Raw genomic sequence first — 22082 nt, forward strand, 5'->3', positions numbered from 1 at the left:
GTATGCTGTATTACATTGTGTTCCGGTGTATTATGATGTATTATGGTGTGTTATAGGGTATAACACCCCATAACACACTGGTGTTATGCTATTGTATGTTGTGTTACACTTTGTTACAGTGTGTTTTGATGTTATGGTGTGTTACGGTGTATTATAGTGTGTTACACTGTCATGGTGTGTTATGGTGTTGCAATGTGTTATGGTGTATCATGCTGTGTTACACTGGGTTATGATGTTATGGTGTTATATGGTGTGTGACACTGTTATGATGTTATTGTGTATTACGGTGTGTTATGGTGTGTTACGGTGTTATGGTGTATTATGGTGTGTTATAGTGTTAAGGTGTATTATGGTGCTGCAGTGTTATGGTGTGTTATGGTTGTACTATGATGTGTTATACTGTGTTACACTGTAATGATGTTATGGTGTATTATGGTGGGTTACATTGTGTCATGGTGTTACGGTGTATTATGGTGTATTACACACACACACACACACACACACACACACACACACACACACACACACACACACACACACACACACACACACACACACACACACACACACTTTACTCCACATTTGTTAAAACCTGCTCATATCTTTGTGTTGGTGTTACAGTAGTTTTTATTTGTGTCTGTTGTAAGTAAAAATAGATACATATAAAAACAACTGTGGTCTAAAACTACTGATGGTCTTGTTACTACATGTAACAAGACCATCAGTGTTACTGTTCAGCTCGACTCCAGTTTGAAATGGTAAAACTTTTTTTGTGTATTTCTTGTTACACACTACAGGCACAAACACAAAGTACAGATGCGTCTCATACAAGTAGAAAAATTAGAAAACATTATTTTCAAGTAATTCAATCTGCTATGTTTTAATGACTTTATCCATCAATATGAAAAGTTCCTAACTAAAAATGAATCTACTGAAAAAAATGGAATTATGTGAAAATAATGGCAAATGTGACTGTGGTTGACAAACAATTAAACATGTTTTACCATCTGATGATATTCTTGCTTTTATGAATAAATTGTGATTTTATTTTATTAACTCACTAAAGAGCTGCAACAGTAATTTGATTTGATTTACGAGACGTCGGGTCCCACCAGAGAAAACAAATCATTCACTGACCTTTATTTATCCTATCGCCTTTTAAAGCACATCTCAAACAAACAATGACACAATGATAATATAAGATAATTACTGTTTAAAGCAAAATAATCAATATATCAATGACAGAATTGTGGAAAAAAGTTTTGAACATTCATTTTAATTGTGACTTCTGTATGGAGGTGAGCTGGATTACATGTTGTAAACATGAGTAAAATTACATTTCTAAAAAAAGATTAAAAATACTATCAGCAGCATTTGTTAGTGACACCCTATTGTGCATTATATAAAACAACCAAACATTAATGCTTCTACAGAACATCATGTTTATTAAAATTATTAAAGAGGATTTTCAGTGTTTTTAATTCTAATATGAAGAAAGTATGTTTCCTGTGTCGCTCTTGTTTCTGTCTGACCTTCTTGCTGATGTTGAATTTCGCTGCTTGGAGTTCAGGCCAGGAGACGCTGAGCTGAGCGGAGCCACTGTGAACAAACCCCAACGTTCTGGAGCTTTGTGGGTCTGAGCGCCTCGCTGGAGATGATGAGAAGCTTCTTGCTGTCCGCGCTGCTTCTGCTGCCTCTGGTGAGTCTGGACACTGAACTGGCCCTGCAGCCTGGATGGACACTCCTCACCTACATGGATGTTTTACACTTCACATTTTAATTCATGCTCATATTATTTATGTGGTCTATACATTTCCTGTCTTTTCCCAAAGTGAGAGGCTCCAAACTTCTTCACTGCATCATTAAATGCAAACAAAGAATCTGGAAAATAAATGTTTAGATTCTGCTCTGCATCATCTGCACGCATTTGAGTAGAACTTATCTCCTATGGTGACCGCTGATATTCCCACATTCTTCACAATCAGACGATCTTCTCCAGTTGGTTGAGGCAACGTGGTGGTGTAGTGGTTAGCACTCACAGTGAGAAGACCTGAGCTCTTTATTGTTTGTGTATTGGTGAGGCTTTTAGAGAGTCTCCATGTTCTTCCTGAGGGGAAAATGCGATATCCAGGCTGGGTTTGGTCCTTCCACATGTTTTTTTTTTTATTGTGAGCACACTTTCCATGGAAACTGATGTATGTTCGAACAAGACAGCAGCATATGCTAGTGATCCTGCCTCTCCATGTGTTGTGAGTCACTTCTGTCGGGTCTCATTGGAACCAGAAAGCAGAGTGGAGCAGTTGTTCGAGCTGCGTGGGAGGAGTGATATTGAGCATAGCAGCATATCACAGCAGCACTCTCCTCAGAGAAGACATGCACGCACACACACACACGAGAAAATAAAACATGGTTGGCTATCTGAAATGTCCAATTGGAGCATTTATCTGCAGTGCAGCATTGATTTCTTCACACTTTGATAACTGCCAGAGGAAAGAGGCAGCAGCAGCTGCTGATGACTGTGGCGGAGGTGGAGTGACCTTGTCGTCACAAACATCCTGTAAACCTTTTAACAGCTTTGCTGTGAATATACGTGGCACTCTGACGTGGAGCACTGACCTTCAGAGGCTGATGGGCTGATATGTCTGTGATGTATTTATTGTGGGATGGTGGCGTGTGTTCCGGCGGTTTGTCACATCAAATGGGAGTTTTATCTTCTTCTGCAGCCGCCGTGTGCAGAGGGAGTGACTGAGTTATCTGCTTCTTGAAAATTGCCTTGGGGAGAGTGACAGTGTGCAGCCTCGGAGTCTGGCCATCTCTTGCAGGGCAGAGCATGCTGGACATTGTTTTTTATTGATCTGCTCTGCGTTCCCCTCAGTGTTGTCATGGTGCCCGTTTTTATGCTGCAGCTCTTCAGCGACACTTTCTGCAAAGTCTGATGACACTGAATCTGTTTTCACCACATTCAGTCGTTCACTGATCTCAGGTCTGGTCCACACGAGACATACTGATGTTTTCTCCATGTGGTTCTTAAAAAGTATCTGCACCCACACGGCATGAAAACTACTGCAAAATATGTAGTATATATGCAGGGGTGCCTTAGAAATACACTAGACGTGGACGAAGACATGGAGCATGTAAAAATCCTCTTATTCCATAAAGCCAACATAGCCTCATTAAAATGAATAACATCTGTAACTTCTGTTGCTCCATCTACAGTAGGTAGTCGCCATTGTTAAGTGATGTCATGGCAAGAGGTGGGGCGATGACATCACTTTCAGCAAATGTACATCCACACGTCAACACCGAGACAGCGTTTTAAAATATCCCGACTCTGGAACACCCCACATGGAAAGAACCTATATGAGGATATATGCACATATATGAAACCTATATGCAGCATATATGCACATATATGACAATATATATGCTGCATATATGCACATAAATGCTGCATATATGCACATATATGACCATATATATGCTGCATATATGCACATATATGCACATATATGCAGCATATATGCACATAAATGCTGCATATATGCACATAAATGCTGCATATATGACCATATATATGCTGCATATATGCACATATATGCACATATATGACAATATATATGCTGCATATGTGCACATATATGCACATATATGACAATATATATGCTGCATATATGGAAAGTCCCACATGGACAGAACCTATATAAACATATATGTTTTAATATAGGTTTTGATATAGGTTTTGAATATATGTGACATATATGAAATTGGCCATTTTCCTATATTTTATGCACATATATGGACCTATATGCACAGATAGGTACATATTTATATATATATAGCTCAGGTGGCAAGGCAATGGACTGGTGCACGGGAGACCCTGGTTCGATTCCCGCTAGGGTTACTGAGCAAATAACAGCATCCAGTATGGGCCCACATGGAAAGAACCTATATAAAGGTTAGGATATATGTGGCATATATAAAATTGGCCATTTTCCTATATTTTATGCACATATGTGTGCATACATGGGCACATATATGGGCCGTTTTCCTATATGTTATATACATATATGTGCGCATGTATGCACACATATGTACATAACATATAGGAAAACGGCCAATTTTATATATGTCACATATATGCCAAACCTATATTAAAACATATATGTTTATATAGGTTCTTTCCATGTGGGACATTCTCAAAACAATCCGTTTTCAGACTCTCAAAGCGCAGTGCCATGTGGATGATCAGCCAAAAACAAAAGAGTACATGAAACAACGTTCTCCTGTGGACAGATTGTCAGTCTGGGTTGGTGCAGAACATGAGCAGCAAGCTGGAGGGCTGTGACGTTGGCGTGGATGTGGTCAGGCATCGAGACAGCAGAGAAAGAAGATTTAAAGAACAAACAAAAGCTTTATTGAGCTGAGAAAGATCTCTGGTGAAGGGAACAAAGCTGGTGAGGACACAGCCTGTGAGATTTAGACAAAAGGATGTAATCACATATCTGTTGTGGACATGGAGACAGGAGTTACACACCAAGTGGACTCCAAGTGGACCAAGATGTTTCAAGAGGAACCAAACAGAAAACAGGAAGATGCAGAAGGATGGCTGACCTGGTGATCCTTCCAGGCCAACTTCGTAAGAAAATGTTGCACCCGATGCTCCTGATCCTTCAAAAGGAGGAGCACTGCACAGAAGAGCAGGACCAAAATGAGCGATGAGACAGAAGGACAAACAGATTAAGAACACAGAACTCATTCCATTGTTTGACATTTTTACCTGCTTCTTATTGTTAGGGCTGAGAGCCGGTTCATGGAGTGTCTGGAACCCAAAAGCAGCCCAGGAGGCAGAGCAGGTACAATTAGCAATAATTTATTTATATTGCAAGACCTGGGAGACTCTGGGATGCAGAGTGCGCAGGCGAAGAGACTGCAGCAGAGAAGCACGCTGCACAGCGAGGGGGGGTGGCCGAGGACACTAGAAGCAGGGAGTCGTGGAGCGCATGAGAGGAGCCGGTGACTCGGTACATAGACACAATTTTCTGGCACCGGAGCCACCTCACTGCAGGGCTTAAGGGGTGGGAGCAATCAATTAGCTGATTACCTGCAGGAGTGTCAGTGAGGGAGGATGTGGTGCTGGAGCGAGGTGTGAATCCTCACACTTATTTCTTTATCACAATCAGATTTTCTTCCTGGGGTTTTGTCTGTTTATCAGTCTGTCGTCATCCTATATGCTCTTTTCCAGGTCAGACTCGTCACTCACTACGCTACCTAGTGGTGTACTGAACAGCAGGCTCTTTACCAATGTATGCTGTAACGACACTCTACATTCAACACTTTAAGGAGAACACTATTTCCACATATGAAGAGCTTGCACAAGGTTGTCATTTTAAAAGTATTTATTGGAAAGTGTTATTGTTGCTGTAGGTCCAGTCGAGGAGCGACAACAGTCTGTGGAGGCAACAAGACAATGACTTCATTGAATGTGGCATATTATATGCGATATGAGAGTAGCCATTTGTTTTAGGTGTTGATGGGCATGAACTGAATGTTTTAAAGTGTGAGTGGAAGTGTTTTGCAGTGTGTGAATGAAATGTTTGAACTTGGCTTCGCCTCTTGTGCTGAACAAACGCCTTTAAAATGGTTCTGGGCTGAACCAAGAGGAAGAGCATACTGGGAGCCGGTGCGTGGAGACACGGGGACCCTCGGGCTTCTTGGGACAGGAACGGGGACTCGGGCTTCTTGGGACAGGAACGGGGACACGGGGACTCTCCAATCGGGCATCTTGGAACGGGACCCACCCCGGGTAGGGCAACACAGACTCACCTGCGACAGCAGTCAACAGGAGACTAACAGCACGGACTGGAGACCAACAATCCTCTGGCCCCGAACCCACCTCACTGCAGGGCTTAAGTGCTTGGAGCAATCAATTGCTTGATTGCCTGCAGGAGCGTCAATCAGGGCGGGTCCGGAGCTGGAGTGAGGTGTGGATCCTCACATCCTAATTGTTTTTGTTTTTTCCGTGTGGATTCTGGGAGAGCAGCTTTAAAAAGATTGTCTCTTGTAGATTGAACATTATGATGTGTGATTGAGAAGATGACTTTGCTTTATTTTAAACCATTTACATACAGTATATTACAGAGGTGCGAAGAGGTGCGTCCGGCTTGGACCACGTTCGACTTGGAAGAGAAAGTTTTTACCTTTGCGGGTTTTTTTTATACCTCTTTGTTGTGGTTTCGGGTTTCCGTTGGGCCCAGGGCCATGTGGACCAATCCTGAAGGAGGGCCCGCCCCAGACCTTCCAGCTGGTGAGGGAGCTCTCGTGCTCCCCCTGCCGTTGGCCTCCAGTATTGCACCTTAGAGGGGGGGGATCCGGGGGGGGTGATCACATGACCAATGGCGAACTTTTCCAGTTCTGACCATGTGATCTCTTTGTTCTCAAAACGTGGTCCCCCCTCCCCCCTTCCATGAGGTTGCGTGGCCCAACACCAGTATTAAGATTAAAGTTCCTTCTCCAAGGACGACATTCTTCTCTGTAAAGCTGCTTAATTACTGAACAGAACCGAGCCGCTCCTTCATTCTCCTCCAACAGGACACACACGTACGTACACACACACACACACACACACACACACACACACACACACACACACACACACACACACACACACACACATACACACCCTCTTTCTTTGTACATAGTGTTTGCTGTTTTAATAGATTAGATCTCCGTGTTTGATGTTTATTACTTAATTGTGTTGTTTTAATAAATAATTTATGAATTATTTTTTAATAAATACATTTTTGTTAATAAACGCATTTTAACTGAATTGATCGATTCTTGGTAATCATCGTGTATTTATTGTTGACAATTCACTGGTTTGTAACAGTCTGTGCTCGAATCTCACACCTTCCTTGTTATTTAATATTGTTATATTTACACAGAAATATTAACTTTACTTAAATAACCCTTTTTGACAAACGAGACTGAAATTTGGTATTAGCTATTTCCAGCTTAGCTGGTGGTGCCCCGATTTAATTATTATTTGATAAATAACCAATTTATGCAAATTAATAATTTTCCATTAATACATTATTTTTGATAATTTATTAACTTTTGAGTAATTACTCAATTACTCTAGGAGTTGCTGATGAGTAACTAACCGTTTACTTTATTAGTAATTCCAATTTTTCCTAAATTACTTTCAGTAATCTATTACTTTCAGTAATCCATTACTTACAGTAATTATTAATGCTAATTACCAACCATAAATCCCAACACTGGTTTGGAAATAGTAAAGCGTTTGACTACTAGTTACTGAAAAAAGTGTTAATAGAGTAACTCCCAGCATCACTGCTCTTTCCTGAGGACGTCAACGCTCGTCTTCTCATAAAACTTCTCATAAAACTTCTCATCATATTTAAGAAAACTAAAGACAGAGAACCGCTTTGCTGAAATCTAATCATCAGTAGTTCCCCTCAGTCCCTCACCCCACTCACTCTCCTCACCCTCCTCACGGTCCTTACCCTCCTTACCCTCCTCACCCCCTCACTTTCCTCACCCTCCTCACCCCCTCACCTTCTTCACTCTCCTCACCTTCCTCACGGTCCTCACCTTCCTCACTCTCCTCACCTTCCTCACTCTTCTCACCCCCTCACCTTTTTTCTCCTCACCTTCCTCATTCTCTTCACCTTCCTCACTCCTCACCTTCCTCACCAGCCTCACCTTCCTCACTCTCCTCACCCTCCTCACCTTCCTCACTGTCCTCACCCTCCTCACTCTCCTCACCCTCCTCACCCCCTCACCTTCTTCACTCTCCTCACTCTCCTCACTCTCCTCACCTTCCCCACCCTCCCCACCCCTCACCCTCCTCACCCTTCTCACTCCCCTCACCCCCCTCACCTTCCTCACTCCCCTCACCCTCCTCACCCCCTCACCTTCCTCACCGTCCTCACCCTCTTCACCCCCTCACCTTCATCACTCTCCTCCCCTTCCTCACCCCCTCACTCTCCTCACCTACTCACCTCCTTTGCCCTCCTCACTCTCCTCACCCTCCTCACTCCCTCACCTTCTTCACTCCTCACTTTTCCTCACTCTCCTCACCCCCTCACCCTCCTCACCCTTCTCACTCTCCTCACCTTCCTCACTCTCCTCACCCTCCTCACCATCCTCACCCCCTCACTCTCCTCACCCTTCACCTTCCTCACCATCCACTCTCCTCACCCTCCTCACCTTCCTCACCTTCCTCACCCTCCTCACCCTCCTCACCTTCCTCACGCTCACCCTCCTCACCCCTGACCTTACTCAATCTCCTCATCTTCACTCTCCTCACCCCCTCACCTTCTTCTTTCTCCTCATCTTCCTCACTCTCCTCACCCTTCTCACCTTCCTCACCCTCCTCACTCTCCTCACCTTCCTCACCCTCTTCACCCTCCTCTACTTCCTCATCTTCTTCACTCTCCTCACCCTCCTCACTCTCCTCACCCCCTCACCTTCTTTCTCTTCACCTTCATCACTCCTCACCTTCCTCACCTTCCTCTACTTTACTCTCCTCACTCTCCTCACCCCCTCACCTTCTTTCTCCCCACCTTCCTCACTCTCTTCACCTTCCTCACTCCTCACCTTCCTCACCAGCCTCACCTTCCTCACCCTCCTCATTCTCCTCATCTTCCTCACTTCCTCACCCTCCTCACCCCTCTTTGTAGCAGCAGGCTGCTGGTAACAGATTATTCTACATCACAGCGTTGTGTGTAAAAGCTGAGGAATTATTTATTAACATTAGATATTAAAAAAAACCTCCTAATATTTGCAGCTTTTTCCATATCTTTGATGGAATCATGATGCTAAAATGAGATGATGAAGTAATGTATCTACCAAAGTAAAAAAAAAACTGAAAAAAATTTATGAACCAATGACAGTTCTGGTTGAAGTTGATTTATAACAGATATTTTTGCCTCCAAATGTTCCCTCATGTTTTAATGTTTCTTTCTTGATTCATTTATCCAAGAATGCTGCTTTATGTCATTCATGTGCTAATATGCTGCAGACCTGAGGAAGTGACTCATGATGAATAAATAAATATTGTTCAATGTAAAACTCTCACAAGCTGATTTCAGATCAACAAAATGAAACTCATTGGATCTGGAGAAGAGGTGAAAATTAAAAACGAACATCTAATTATAGAATAAAATCAATACGTAAAACTAAGTGAATGAATCACTAGTCTCTTCCTGTCATATTCCAGGCTGTCTGCATTCACGTCAAACAAATATTATTCATCCGCATCCAATTATGTTCTCTTTTCTGGGACGCTTTGGCGACTGACTCCTGGCTGCTTACCTGCTGCTTAGCAACATGGATCCTCACTGCTCCCACAAAAGATGCTTTTCTTTCAAACAATGCCAGCACTGCTCGTATCAAACAGTGCCTGCAAAATCATGGAGATGAAGAGGAGGAGGAGGAGCTGCTGTGGTCCAGACACTCTCATGATGTCTCACATGATTCGTGTTTTAAAATTAATTTCATGTCCGGCCAGAAAGAGAAAGGAAGTTAATCCCAGGATGTCTCTGCTGTCCTTCCGCGCTCCATTTGATCTTTTGAACTCAATTCATATCAGGATGATCGGAGTGATGAGTCAGACAAAGCCTGGAATACATTAGACGGTGGAGCAGTGGTTAGCATGCTCCAATCACAACCAGAAGGTTCCCCTGCAGGTTCCCTGTGGGTTCTCCGCTTACCTCACGCTGTCCAGAAACATGTAAGGTTCATTGGTGACAGTAAATTGCCCATGCACATGACCATGTGTTTGTGCATCTCTCCGTGTTTCCACTGCACACGACAGAGCCCTGCAGATGATGGATGGACACTGAGCAGGGTGCAGGAATTCTCAGGGTGCAAACATTCAGGCAGGCTTGGAGTAACTCCATTACCTCCAGAGTAACTGCACCCTGCAACCAGGCGGCTCTTCAAATTTAATTCAATTTCATGTCTACTGCACCAAATACAACACAGTCCTCTCAAGGCACTTTTACAGAGGAAAACCACTCATATGAACAAGCAGAGGAGCCGCTGGAAAGAAGAAAATGTCCCTTTAACAGGAAGAAACCTGCAGAACCAGGCTCAGAAAGAGACAGAGTGTCAGTGACATGTAATAGTGAAACAGTCTGCGGACTGAGAAAGGAAAGAAGCTGGTGGGCTGGGAGACCTTCACTGCACCAAGCTTATTTCTCTTAGGTTCAGACTGCTGGGAGTCCCAGCAGTCTGAACCTACAGCAGCTACACCAGAAAATGGTCCAGAATGGCCTGAACCAACTCGAACCATAAGCTTTATTAAATTAACCCTTGATTAAATTAAACAGAAATGTCTCTAGTATTGCCTTCAAAGTAGAGACTGTCAGCCTCCCTAAAGGTGCAGTTCCACCACACTTTCTGTTACGGAGCGTGGCGGGGCGGGATGGGTTTTCATGTGGTCAGACTTAAAAGTCAATGGTATGGAAAGAACCCGCGACCACCAGGTATGATTTTCCCCCTACCCCTCCGCTGAGGTACCGGGCACCAAGTAACGAGTCTGTAAGGAGGAGCGACGGCTATTAATAATATTTAATTATTTCATCGGCCATTACCCTCCGTTGTTGTTTATATGTGCTGCTTTGCTCACTGGTTGATTTGTTAACTGGTTCATTGAAACATGCAACACAACATCACAGTTAACGCGGTCGTTAAAAGACCGCAGTGTTGTGTCACTCCTTTCAGGAACAGGGGGAGGAGATGCAACTGCTGGACACTGCTGTTCACAATGAGAAAGTTTAACCTGAGTCACAAGAGAACGACTTGACAGCCGTCGGTCGCTTCCGTGTTCTTCGCTGGAGCGTCTCCGAGTCGTTCACAACCCCGCCTATATTTTGACCGTACTTCCTGTTGTGGGACCAGAGACAGAGTTTGTCCTGGGTGCGCTTTGTCATACTGTAACCTCCCGCTCTGCCCCACTCCGCCATGCACTGTGCGGTGGAACAGCGGCTTAACTGAAACTAGGAGCTGGTTCCACATGAGATGAGCCTGAGCGCTGAAGCGCTGCCTCCATTCTACTTGTAGAAAACCTAGGAACCCCCCAGTAAGCCAGGACCCTGAGAACCAAGTGTACCTCTGGGTTGATATGGAACTCACAAGTGATGGAGTCTGGTTGTTAAGAGCTTTACAGGTTAAAATAAGTTGATTTAACAGGAAGCCAATGGAGAGAAGCTCATATTGGAGTGATGTGATCTCTTCTGCAAGTTCCTGTCAGGACTCTCTGCAGCATTTTGAATTAGTAAAAGACTTTTCAGGCAATTATTGGGACACCCTGATAATAGTGAGTTACAATAATAACAAATGCATGGATTAGTTCTTAAGCATCACTCTGAGTCTGTTTCTATTTTTAAAAATATAAAAAAAAAAAAACCTTGGTCCTGGAGATTTGTTTAATGGGTTCAATGATTTAATGGAGTTGAAGGATAAATCCTAGTCAAAAATAACTCCCAGGTTCCTCACTGTGGTACTGGAGGTCAAAGTAAAACCATCCAGTGTGACTATATCTTTAGATAATTTCTCTTTCAAGTGTTGGGAACAATATAATAGCGTCTGTTTTATCTGAGTTCAGAAGCAGAATATTACAGCTCACCCAGGATCTATGTCTATAAGACAAACTTCTAATTTGACATGTTGATCAGCATCATCAAACCAGCAAACAAAGATCAACAGCATGTGAGAAAACATGGTGTAATTTCAGACAATGGTCAATTAGAGATATGTACTGCAGTTAAGTGAACAGCCCTGATCTGGTGATACCAATTTGATGCTGTCGTCACTCGATACTCAAGGTTTTTTCAAGCTAAAAAAGATGCCGTGTGAAGAGGTGGACAAACTGGATCAGAAACATCCACCAGAGAGATCAGTGGAAAAAAAAAACTTGTACCATGAGAAAAAAGGTTCTGAGGAACAAAAAGCTTTCAGTCACATTAGTTTGAAGATGGTTAAAGTGGCTGCCAGTTCACATTTTGGTGTTATTCACAAAGGTTGGACAAACTACATTTAAAAATGGCATTGACTCAAAGTTCCTATAGATTATTGTGTTTCGCTGGTCCGAGTATCAAGGGACAGGAAGAAGTATAGGAACTAAAGTGTCTCATAAGTCAGGCTTTGAATATCCCAACCTTTATGAAATAAATCATACCATTACTGAAAAGAAAAAAATTGGACAGTGTGAGATCGGTCTATTTGGAAACGGTGAGGAAAATTACACTTTTTTAGACCGGAGCGTATGTAAATCATGACATTTTATTGTATCAACACAAATCTTCACATTACTGATATAATGTAAGGAAATAACATCTATGTATTAGGTTTTACAAATAATCAGTACAACTGCAAGTCCAGATCTGTAGTAGCAAGTCTCTCCACAAGGTGGTGCATTGACTCGGAGTTACCAGTTAGTCCTGAACAAAAAGTATTAAAATACTTATTACTTCTGTGCTTACTGTTTAATGTTTGTATTCTCACGTTATTTCTTTATTTACAATATTTATTGACAACATTTTCATATCAGAAAATAACAAAAGATAGCAATTTAAACAAAAACAGAAAGAAATATTAGACTAGTTACAATTTAAGATTATTTTTCATTCAGTACAAAAAACAATAATAATAATAATAATAATAATTTGATCAATATTAATAATATTCAATAAATATGAATAATATGAAATATTCCACATGGTTTAGTTTTATATATTTTATTTATATTACATAGAATTATTGATCTTTCATGTAGTATTGTCTTTCTGTCTTTTCTATCGTGTTGTGTTATTTAAGGGTTAATTTTATTGTGTTCTGCAGATGTTTCTGTGTTTATGTTGAACACCGTTTTTGGCTTCAATCAGAGTTTCTCATCATTGTTTTGTTTGTGTTTTCCACAGGCGACTTCGGAGCCTGAACACTGCCTCATAAAGCGAGAACACGAGAAATGTATGGAGAAGATCTCCACACACAACCCTGAGGAGGAGGAATTCAGTAAGTGTGTGTGTGTGTGTGTGTGTGTGTGTGTGTGTGTGTGTGTGTGTGTGTGTGTGTGTGTGTGTGTGTGTGTGTGTGTGTGTGTGTGTGTGTGTGTGTGTGTGTGTGTGTGTGTGTGTGTGTGTGTGTGTGTGTGTGTGTGCGTGTGTGTGCGCGCGTGTATGCGTGAAGCTGCATTTCATGGCTCATCTGCAGACTGTGATCATTAAACAGGTTGGCTGATGGGAGTCGTACATCATGTAAAACTGAACAAACGACTGACCTGTTTTTACACCCGATATTCCTGAGACTTTTCGGCTTTGATGAAGCTTGTAGTGTTATGCTGTGCCATGCGTTTGCATCTATCCCAAAACGCAGGAAAGCCGCAGTGTGGTTTCTTGGAAGTGGTGATTTTCTTGGCCGGGGACTGTGGTGTTCATTAGTGGCTGCTACAGGACTCCTGCTGCTCACATTCACTCACACTGGAGGTGACTCACTGCTGATGGAGGAAAACAACTGGAAGATGAGTGCAGCTCAGATCTTGCTCTTGAAATGTGTCTTTAGCCTCCTCTGCCCCAGAGTGACTTAAGAGAAACTGCTCCAGACATAAGGATTATCATGCTTTCTGTGGTAAAATTCACACAAATTCTGTCAAAATACATTTTATCAGTTGATACAGTCAAACTTAAAAAAATCTCTTCTGGAAGGGAAACATTTATGTGTGTGAGGTAACTTTAAATCAGAGAGAGAAGACTGATATTCCCCTTATTTGAGAGAATAAATTGTGGTGAATAACTTTCCAATGGGTGTTTGTGGTCAAATTTACTCATGTAGTTTTTTTTTTTTTTCTTTCTCTTTCATTTTAGAGATGATACTAATAGAGAATAAATCAGACAAATCAATGAATCATGGTGTGCATTTAATGTCTAAATGTGCGTGTGTTCATGCAAAGCTACATTCATGACAGTCGAACAAATATACTGTCATCACAAATGTCTCTGCAGAGATGAAATATCTGTCATACGTTTAGGTGGGGTTTTTTTTAATTAAAATTAAAAAAAGTTTCCAGGAACATTTATTTTTCTTGCAATCCACACTTTGTCTAAACATTGTTATGTAAGTTCCCAATTTTGAACAATCTATTCAGGGTTGTGAAGTCGCTTGTTTGTAATGTGATATAAAAAAGATCATGCTAAAAGGAAATCTGTCCCTGAGGCAGATGAGCCAGCCTTTGAAAATGTGAAATGAGATGAGCGCAAGAGGAGTCATCTCTTAATCCCAAACTCTTTTTCTTAAACACTTAACTCTCAGGGTACATCTCACTTATTTCTGAGATAGGGCTGCTGCTGAAAGTTTTATCAAAGACATTTTCCTTTTAAGAATACTAGGTTTTAAAAAATTTTAATGTAGATTCCAGTAGTCAGCCTCTGGTAATTCATCTTTGGTTGAGCATTTCTAAACCATTCGTGTATTTTGTTTTTTAGATTATATTTTGATATTTTGTTTGTCAGTGAGAAAAGGGCACCACACAATTAGAATACAAAAAACCCCCAAAACAATTGTTTAGCTTGCAGATAACATACATATTTACTTATTTTGCTGTGTAAGTTATTGTAAATTGAATTGTAATATCATTCCATTGTCTTACCAATGATTACGAAAACATTATGAAACATTGTAATCCATGCCTGGATGTGGTCAAGCACTTTGTTTGAAGGAGACTGACGACTGACACCTTTAGGATGAAGCTGTTTTCCAAGGGTATGGAGTTTGTGAATTTACCACCATAACATGACTCTCAACCCATCTTTTCCCACTTCTTGTGTGTGTGTGTGTGTGTGTGTGTGCGCGCGCGCGTGCGTGTTCAAGAGTGTATATTCTGAAGCAAGATAGATGAAGCTGTCAGAAGGCAGTAATTCTGACCTCTTTGCTTCTGTCAGGTGGCTGACAACTTAATAATATGCCTTGCCAAAGGACACACACACACACACACACGCACGCACACACACACACACACACACACACACACGCACGCACGCACGCACGCACGCGCGCGCACGCACGCACGCACGCACGCACGCACACACACACACACACACACACACACACACACACACACACACACACACACACACACACACACACACACACACAGAGCAGAAGGAGTAACAGGTCCACTCTTCTTGTTGCTTCTGATTGTCCCTGCTTCTATCTGTCTGACTTTATGACATGCCTGTTCAGTCTGACCAGACTCGCAATACATTTTACACTTTTGTGTCATTCCCAAACTGACTTGTGAGCTTGAGTGTAAATGTGTTGTTGGGTATATCCAGCAGCTCTGCAACAGAGAAAAACCCACACCTCAGCCCTCTATCGCTCATGCTGTTCAGTACACTGGAGTTATTTGAAGTCATTGTAGGACATCCCAGTCTGTCTTCCCAGTGACAGTGTGCAGACCGGTGGAGTTGTGGTGCTGCGTTGATTCAGCCGGAGGCTGTAATGGAAGCCAGGGAGATTGGATGCAAGCCCTCTGATCCAAGCTACATTATAGGACACGCTCACACTATACAAGAAAGTTTTAGATAAGCCACAAAGTGTTTTCTTTTATTTAGTCCAGAGGTTCTCTGATCCAAGCTGTGGTGCAGTGTACTGCCACATTGCATTGCAAATTGTTTGTGAAACTGAGGACCATGTTTTTGCAAAACTCTAAACTTTTAAAACAGAAATGACTACTCAAGATTTAGGGTTGCGTGTTATTTTACAGTTTTTACATTTGACCCAGACTTGTGTTTAGAATCTTTCTGTTTCTGTTTCTGTTTTCTGTTTGAGGCTAGAAGTACTGTCAACATAGTGGATGTTGAGAGAACTGATGAAATAATCTACTATACTGCTCACTCATGTAGTTTTAAGAGTCATGATGCAACATCAACTTCCTTCTGGCTCATTGTTAATAGCATTTGTAGCAACGCCATAGAAACCACAAAGAAACTCAGTTTGTTGAAAAAACTGAATGAATGTATGTTGAAACGAGAAAAAATATGAATCGTATACATGAACCTAATACATACTATGAAAATAAAGTTAGATTTGTTGCTAGAAAAGCTATTGAAATGAACCTAAAGCCACAATCTCTCTGAAAATGTAGTAATTATCACTGAAAATCGAAGGAATGGCTGTCACGTTTTGTCTTCCTGTCGGAGGAACTCGTCAGTCACGTGACCTGGGAAGAGGATCTGCAGATGAAACATTCCCATGTTTCATTTTCAGAGCCGGTTTGTGTCATTTTATGAAACGACTATGTTTTTCTGCTGTGGACAAACATAATATGGTGTGAGACTGGGTGTATATGAGGTTATTCACTGTTCCATGATGTAGTAATGTTCAGCATTGTGTAAGCAACCACAAAGGCCGGTGTGGTGGGGAATATGAGCTTAGAGTCAAATCAAAGTCTGTGTTTGAGCTGGTTTGTTTAGCTGTTTTGGCCATTTTTACCAATATATTGTTAACTGTATTATTATTATTATTATTTTTTTTAATTAAGTTTCGTATTTTTCAGCTGAAGATGTGGAGTAAACACTTGGAGAGGGTTCGTGTTCACGTCCCTTCATAGGGATTTGGGCTGGTGGGAAATTAAAAAAAAAAGCCTTGTCTGCACAAATCTGACAAGAAGAGGCAAAAAAAAGAGAAATGTGAAAAATGAAAAGAAGAATATAACAATTTCAACACAGGATAAATAAACTGTTTGTGGTTTAGGGTTAGGGTTGCTTCTGCTTTTGACTGATGAACATCCAGTCCAGATCTGAGAGCATTTTGTGATTTATTTCCTCAGATCAGTTTCTCTTCCTGTGAATCTGTTTTATGATGAATTACTGTGATCCTCACACCAGCTGACTTCATCTTACTCAGATTGAACGTGTCTCATCAGTTCATGTCTGAATCACCTCCCTGCAGCAGATTCTACGGGATGAATGAGGATAAAGTCGACTGGAATTAGTGGCTGAGATTAAACACTTGACCAGTCTGTCACACAACATGAAATAGCCTTTTATCATCTCAAAGTGGGTTTTTATGTCAGCTTCAGTAAACTGAATTCTTTACATTGTAATATCCATTCACTCCATACTGGATGGTGGTAAACTACGTATGTAGCCACAACTGCTCTGGGGCAGCTGATGGAAGTGAGGCTGCACCATCGGCCCCTCCGACCACCACCAACAACTCCTCACTCTCACACTTCATACACACATAGGTACTTCAGGGTTCAGTGTCTTGCCCAAAGACACTTCGGCCTGTAAAGCAGGGATGGGAATTAAACCTGCAGCCTTCTGATTGTGAAATAACCACTGTACCAACCGAGCCATGAGGTGTCCCTCAAGGCCAGTGTGGGATAAAAGTAGATCTGCACATGTCTGAAAGAATGTGCAAAGGACACTAGGAAAATAAATATTTTTTTCTCAGTTAATGTTACTGGGATACATCAAGTTAAGCATGTTTTCCAACCTCAAATTACTACTTAATTAATTAAAATCAGTGTTCTCAACAGGTTGGTAAAAACTGAGTTTGGTTAAATAATCTTTTTTCATTCATTTGTATGTTAGAATTTACAGTGTACTAATTAATTGTTGGGATTTATTGTTGATTATTAGCATTAAAATTACTGTAAGTAATAGACTACTGAAAGTCATGGATCACTGGAAGTAATTTATGAAACATTTAAATTATTAATGGAAGTAAATGGTCATTTACTCATCAACAACTCCTACAGTAATTGAGTAATTACTTAAAAGTTAGTAAATTATCAAAAATATTTTTGCTATCTTAAATAACAAGGAAGGTGTGAGATTCGAGTGCAGACTGTTAGAAACTAGTGAATTGTCAACAATAAATACATAATAATTACCAGCAATCAATCAATTCAGCTAACAGGCGTTCATTGACAAAAATGCATTAATTCATAAATCATTTAGAAATTATTTCATAAACCAACACAATCAAGTAACAAACGTCATGTAACACAGAGATCTAATCTACTAAACAGCAAACACTGTACAAAGAAAGAGTGTGTGTGTGTCTTGGGAGTCTGAGTGGGGATGTAATGACCATGAGTGTCCACCAGGTGGTGGCAGAGCTTGGAGGGTCAGCGTGAGTGGGTGTAACGATCTCGAACGGACGACAGAGGGAGGCAGGCGTCTGAGGCAGTGACTGTGACGACCACTAGGGGGGGCGTGGCGACGTACCACCTGGTGACTCGATGCGACCACCAGGTGGGCATCAAGAGAGATTGCGATGACACACGTAAACATTAGAGGCTCTGTCTGGGGACGTGGCGGTTGCTCGGCAACGCTCGGAGCAAGCGGTCTCACGGGCCGAATCATTACTGTAACGCCAGAGTTTAACTGAATGTTGAGATATACAGTCAAACTCCGGTGACGATACGGAGGTATCACGGCGGCACAAGTTAGTGGTTCGGATGCTAAATGTGGCTATGTGGAGAGCTTATCTCAGTCAGTTAACACACGGCGGCGCGCACGAGAGGTTAATGAAGGAGAGAGAGAGAGAGAGAGAGAGAGAGAGAGAGAGAGAGAAAGAGAGAGAGAGAGGAGGAAAGAGGGGGGCTGCTTGAAGGAGAGCATGGATTCCGGGCCCAACATAATGATAGTGTTTGTCACTGCCTCGTACTGTGATCGCTCAGAGGTTTTAGATTAAAGAAAATTTTAATTTCTTTAAGATTTGAAAATATTGAAGATGATGCCCTGACTGTAGTTTTGAAATGAGGTGGCAGAGGCAAGTTTTATTGTCTATTCATGCAAAACGCCAATGAAAACATGAGATCCTAAAATCTTAAAAAAATGTACCTGAAAAGAGATGATCCATCCATGCATCTATCCATCCACCCATGGAGAGCACTGAGGAATGTGCACAGAATTTGAATTCTAAAAATTAATCACAATTAATTAAACTGAAACTCTAATCTCAGCCCTAAATGATCTATCATGTTCAGTGTTCAGTGTGATTCCTGGTGAGGTTCGCGTCTCTGGGATAAGTGTGTGATGCAGCTTTATTAGGTTGGTTGCTCTGCAGCTCGCTGAGGCTCATTTAGCTCCGATTTGCCCTTTAAAAGGTAATTATTGTCCTGGTGTCCAGCTGGCCAGACAGAACCAAAACAGATTAGAGAGTCCAGCACAACACACACAGACACACACGCACGCACACACACACACACACACACACACACACACACACACACACACACACACACACACACACACACACACACACACACACACACACACACACACACACACACACACACACACACACACACACACAGCTCTATAAAACCTCCTGTGCAGAAACAATGACGTAAGCCTGGGGGAAGGTGGGGATGGGGTGTGTGATTTCCAGCTGCCACAGATGAAAGATTACAATATTGGGGGAGTCGTGGCAGAATGTTTGGTCATGGCTCTAATCGGTGGTCGTTTGTTGCAGCATAGAGCCGTGGTCCAGGACGGACGACGTCGCAGTCGTAAGTCTGCGACCAAATTCAGACAGTGTCAGATATTTGAGGCGGTGTAGCTGCTGCTGCAACCTGCTTTTGTTTCTTTTACATGAAGTGTGTCTTGATGTGAAATGAAAGACCACAACAGCAAATGCTAACATTATATGCTAATAGATGCTAACAAGTATGAACGTCAAGCTTTCTTTGCAAAACTATCATTCTAGGCTGTCCTCTCTCTCAGCCATGCCTGCAATCATATTGTCCTCCTTTTTCTTTATTTGGGATTTGTCTCAAAACAAGTAAATGCCACAACGACGAGGCTGTTCACTTTTTAAACATCGCCTTTTAACACTTTTTAACACACATTTTATGAACTATGAATTTATTTGTGACTTTTTAACTAACTTATAAATCTCCTAAACTTTAAATGTCTTTGAACTAAAGACATGACACTATCCATCCATTCATCTATCATCCATCCATCATCCATCCATCCATCCATCCATCCTTGTGAGTTTTTATGAAGTTAAAACAGGTTTAAAAGTTGAATTTCAAGAATAATTTAATTAGATGATACTTGACAGGCCGATTGCTCTGCTGTTACGTTACGACCTGTACAGTATGGATGAACTGTTGTCTGACGACAATCTGCAGTAAACTTCTTTCCTCTGACCCTGTGTTGCTTTGTCCCTTGTGTTGCTTTGTATCTCATGTTGCTTTGTGTCCCGTGTTGCTTTGTATCCCATGTTGCTTTGTATCCCGTGTTGTCTTGTAGCCCGTGTTGCTTTGTGTCTCGTGTTGCTTTGTATTCCATGTTGCTTTGGAACCCGTGTTGCTTTGTATCCCATGTTGCTTTGTGTTCTGTGTTTCTTTGTATCCCGTGTTGCTTTGTGTCCCGTGTTCCTTTGTATCATGTGTTGCTTTGTATCCTGTGTTGCTTTGTATCCCATGTTGCTTTGTGTTCTGTGTTTCTTTGTATCCCGTGTTGCTTTGTGTCCCGTGTTCCTTTGTATCATGTGTTGCTTTGTATCCTGTGTTGCTTTGTATCCCATGTTGCTTTGTGTTCTGTGTTTCTTTGTATCCCGTGTTGCTTTGTGTCCCGTGTTCCTTTGTATCATGTGTTGCTTTGTATCCTGTGTTGCTTTGTATCCCATGTTGCTTTGTATCCCGTGTCGCTTTGTATCCCATGTTGCTTTGTATCCCGTGTTGCTTTGCACCCCGTGTTGCTTTGTGTCTCGTGTTGCTTTGTGCCCCTTGTTCGTTTGTATCCCGTGTTGCTTTGTATCCCGTGTTGCTTCATGACCTCTTGCTGCTTGGTGTCCATCTCGCAGGCTGTGGTTGGATGTGGGACAACCTGACGTGCTGGCAGGCGGCGGAAGTGGGCGAGGTGGTGGTGGTGAACTGCCCGGATCTGTTTCATGAGGTCATGACTCCAGATGATGGTGAGCGAACGAATCAGGTGACGGCTGAACTTGGTGTTTCGGGTCAGTTAATTGATGTCGGTTTTCTCTTCCAGAAATGGGTAAAGTGAGTCGTAACTGCACGGAGTACGGCTGGTCGGAGCCGTTCCCGCACTATGTGGACGTCTGCTTCTTCTACGACAACACCACCAAACCCGTATGAGCTCTTGGTCACTTCATGTTCTGCTAACACATGTTTGCTGATGACTGACTGTGTGTCTCTGAACGTCAGGACATGTACTTTGCATCAGTCAAAGCTCTGTACACAGTGGGCTACAGCACGTCGCTGGTGTCTCTGACCACTGCTATGGTCATCCTCTGCAGGTTCAGGTGAGTTCTCCTCCGTTCAGGATCTACTCACTCCAAAAACACTGCGATACAAAGACATTTGTTCTGCCAACAACAAATGAATCTGGTTTTAACCTTCACACAGCAGCAGGTCTTCAAATGATCAACTTTAATAAGAATCAGAATCAGCTTGGAGGTTAGAAGAGCTAGCAGACTTGGGATTGGAGATTGGCAAGTTTGAATCCCAGATCTGACCACTGCGACTGTTGGAGAAAGACTCTTGAGCCTCAGCATGAAGGGATGAATGCAGAGAAACAATTGAGAAATTCCCCAACAGGAACTAAAATAATTAAGCGCTGCTGACTGAGAATAACAGCCATTGGATGGAAACTCGAGGTCTGCAGACTTTCAGGGGAACTTGCAAACCACACAACGTCAATTTTTATGAACTTTGTATGTAATACAGGTGTCCTTCTCTAAGCAAAATATATGGGTATAGCCCAGTAGTGGGTGCTATAATACCAATAGCTTAATGAAAATGGTCATGTTTCATTTTTACATAACCGAGCAAAACAAAACTAACTTTTGTTAGTTATAACTATATTCTATCCTGTTAGACAGTAACCTATGTATAAAAAGCACACGAGCTGTACTTTCTATTGATATGCTGGTTGTTGTTACTTTGAAAGTCCCGTATATGTTCCTGATGTCTGCCACAATATTACAGACATCATGGTAGCTTGTTTCCATGGCAACCCAAATATGTTGTGACGAAAAAGTATTTATTTTTGTCTGAATTAATCAAAAGAAAC

General features: G+C 41.9%; 1 protein-coding gene across 1 annotated transcript in view; it reads left to right on the forward strand.

Annotated features, from left to right (window-relative positions):
* Positions 1–1657: 1657 nt before the first annotated feature.
* The window catches only part of LOC308135744 (pituitary adenylate cyclase-activating polypeptide type I receptor-like), a gene marked incomplete at both ends in the record, with an annotated part of 57161 nt that continues 36736 nt past the window's right edge, over positions 1658–22082 (forward strand). Inside the window, 5 exons of the mRNA XM_080503847.1 lie at positions 1658–1699; positions 12948–13041; positions 20854–20964; positions 21039–21139; positions 21215–21312. Of these exons, the coding sequence (XP_080359973.1) occupies positions 1658–1699; positions 12948–13041; positions 20854–20964; positions 21039–21139; positions 21215–21312 (446 nt within the window). The remainder of the gene's footprint in view (positions 1700–12947; positions 13042–20853; positions 20965–21038; positions 21140–21214; positions 21313–22082) is intronic.

The sequence above is a fragment of the Blennius ocellaris genome (assembly GCF_963422515.1).
Source record: "Blennius ocellaris genome assembly, chromosome: 10".
NCBI classification, from domain to species: Eukaryota; Metazoa; Chordata; class Actinopteri; order Blenniiformes; family Blenniidae; genus Blennius; species Blennius ocellaris.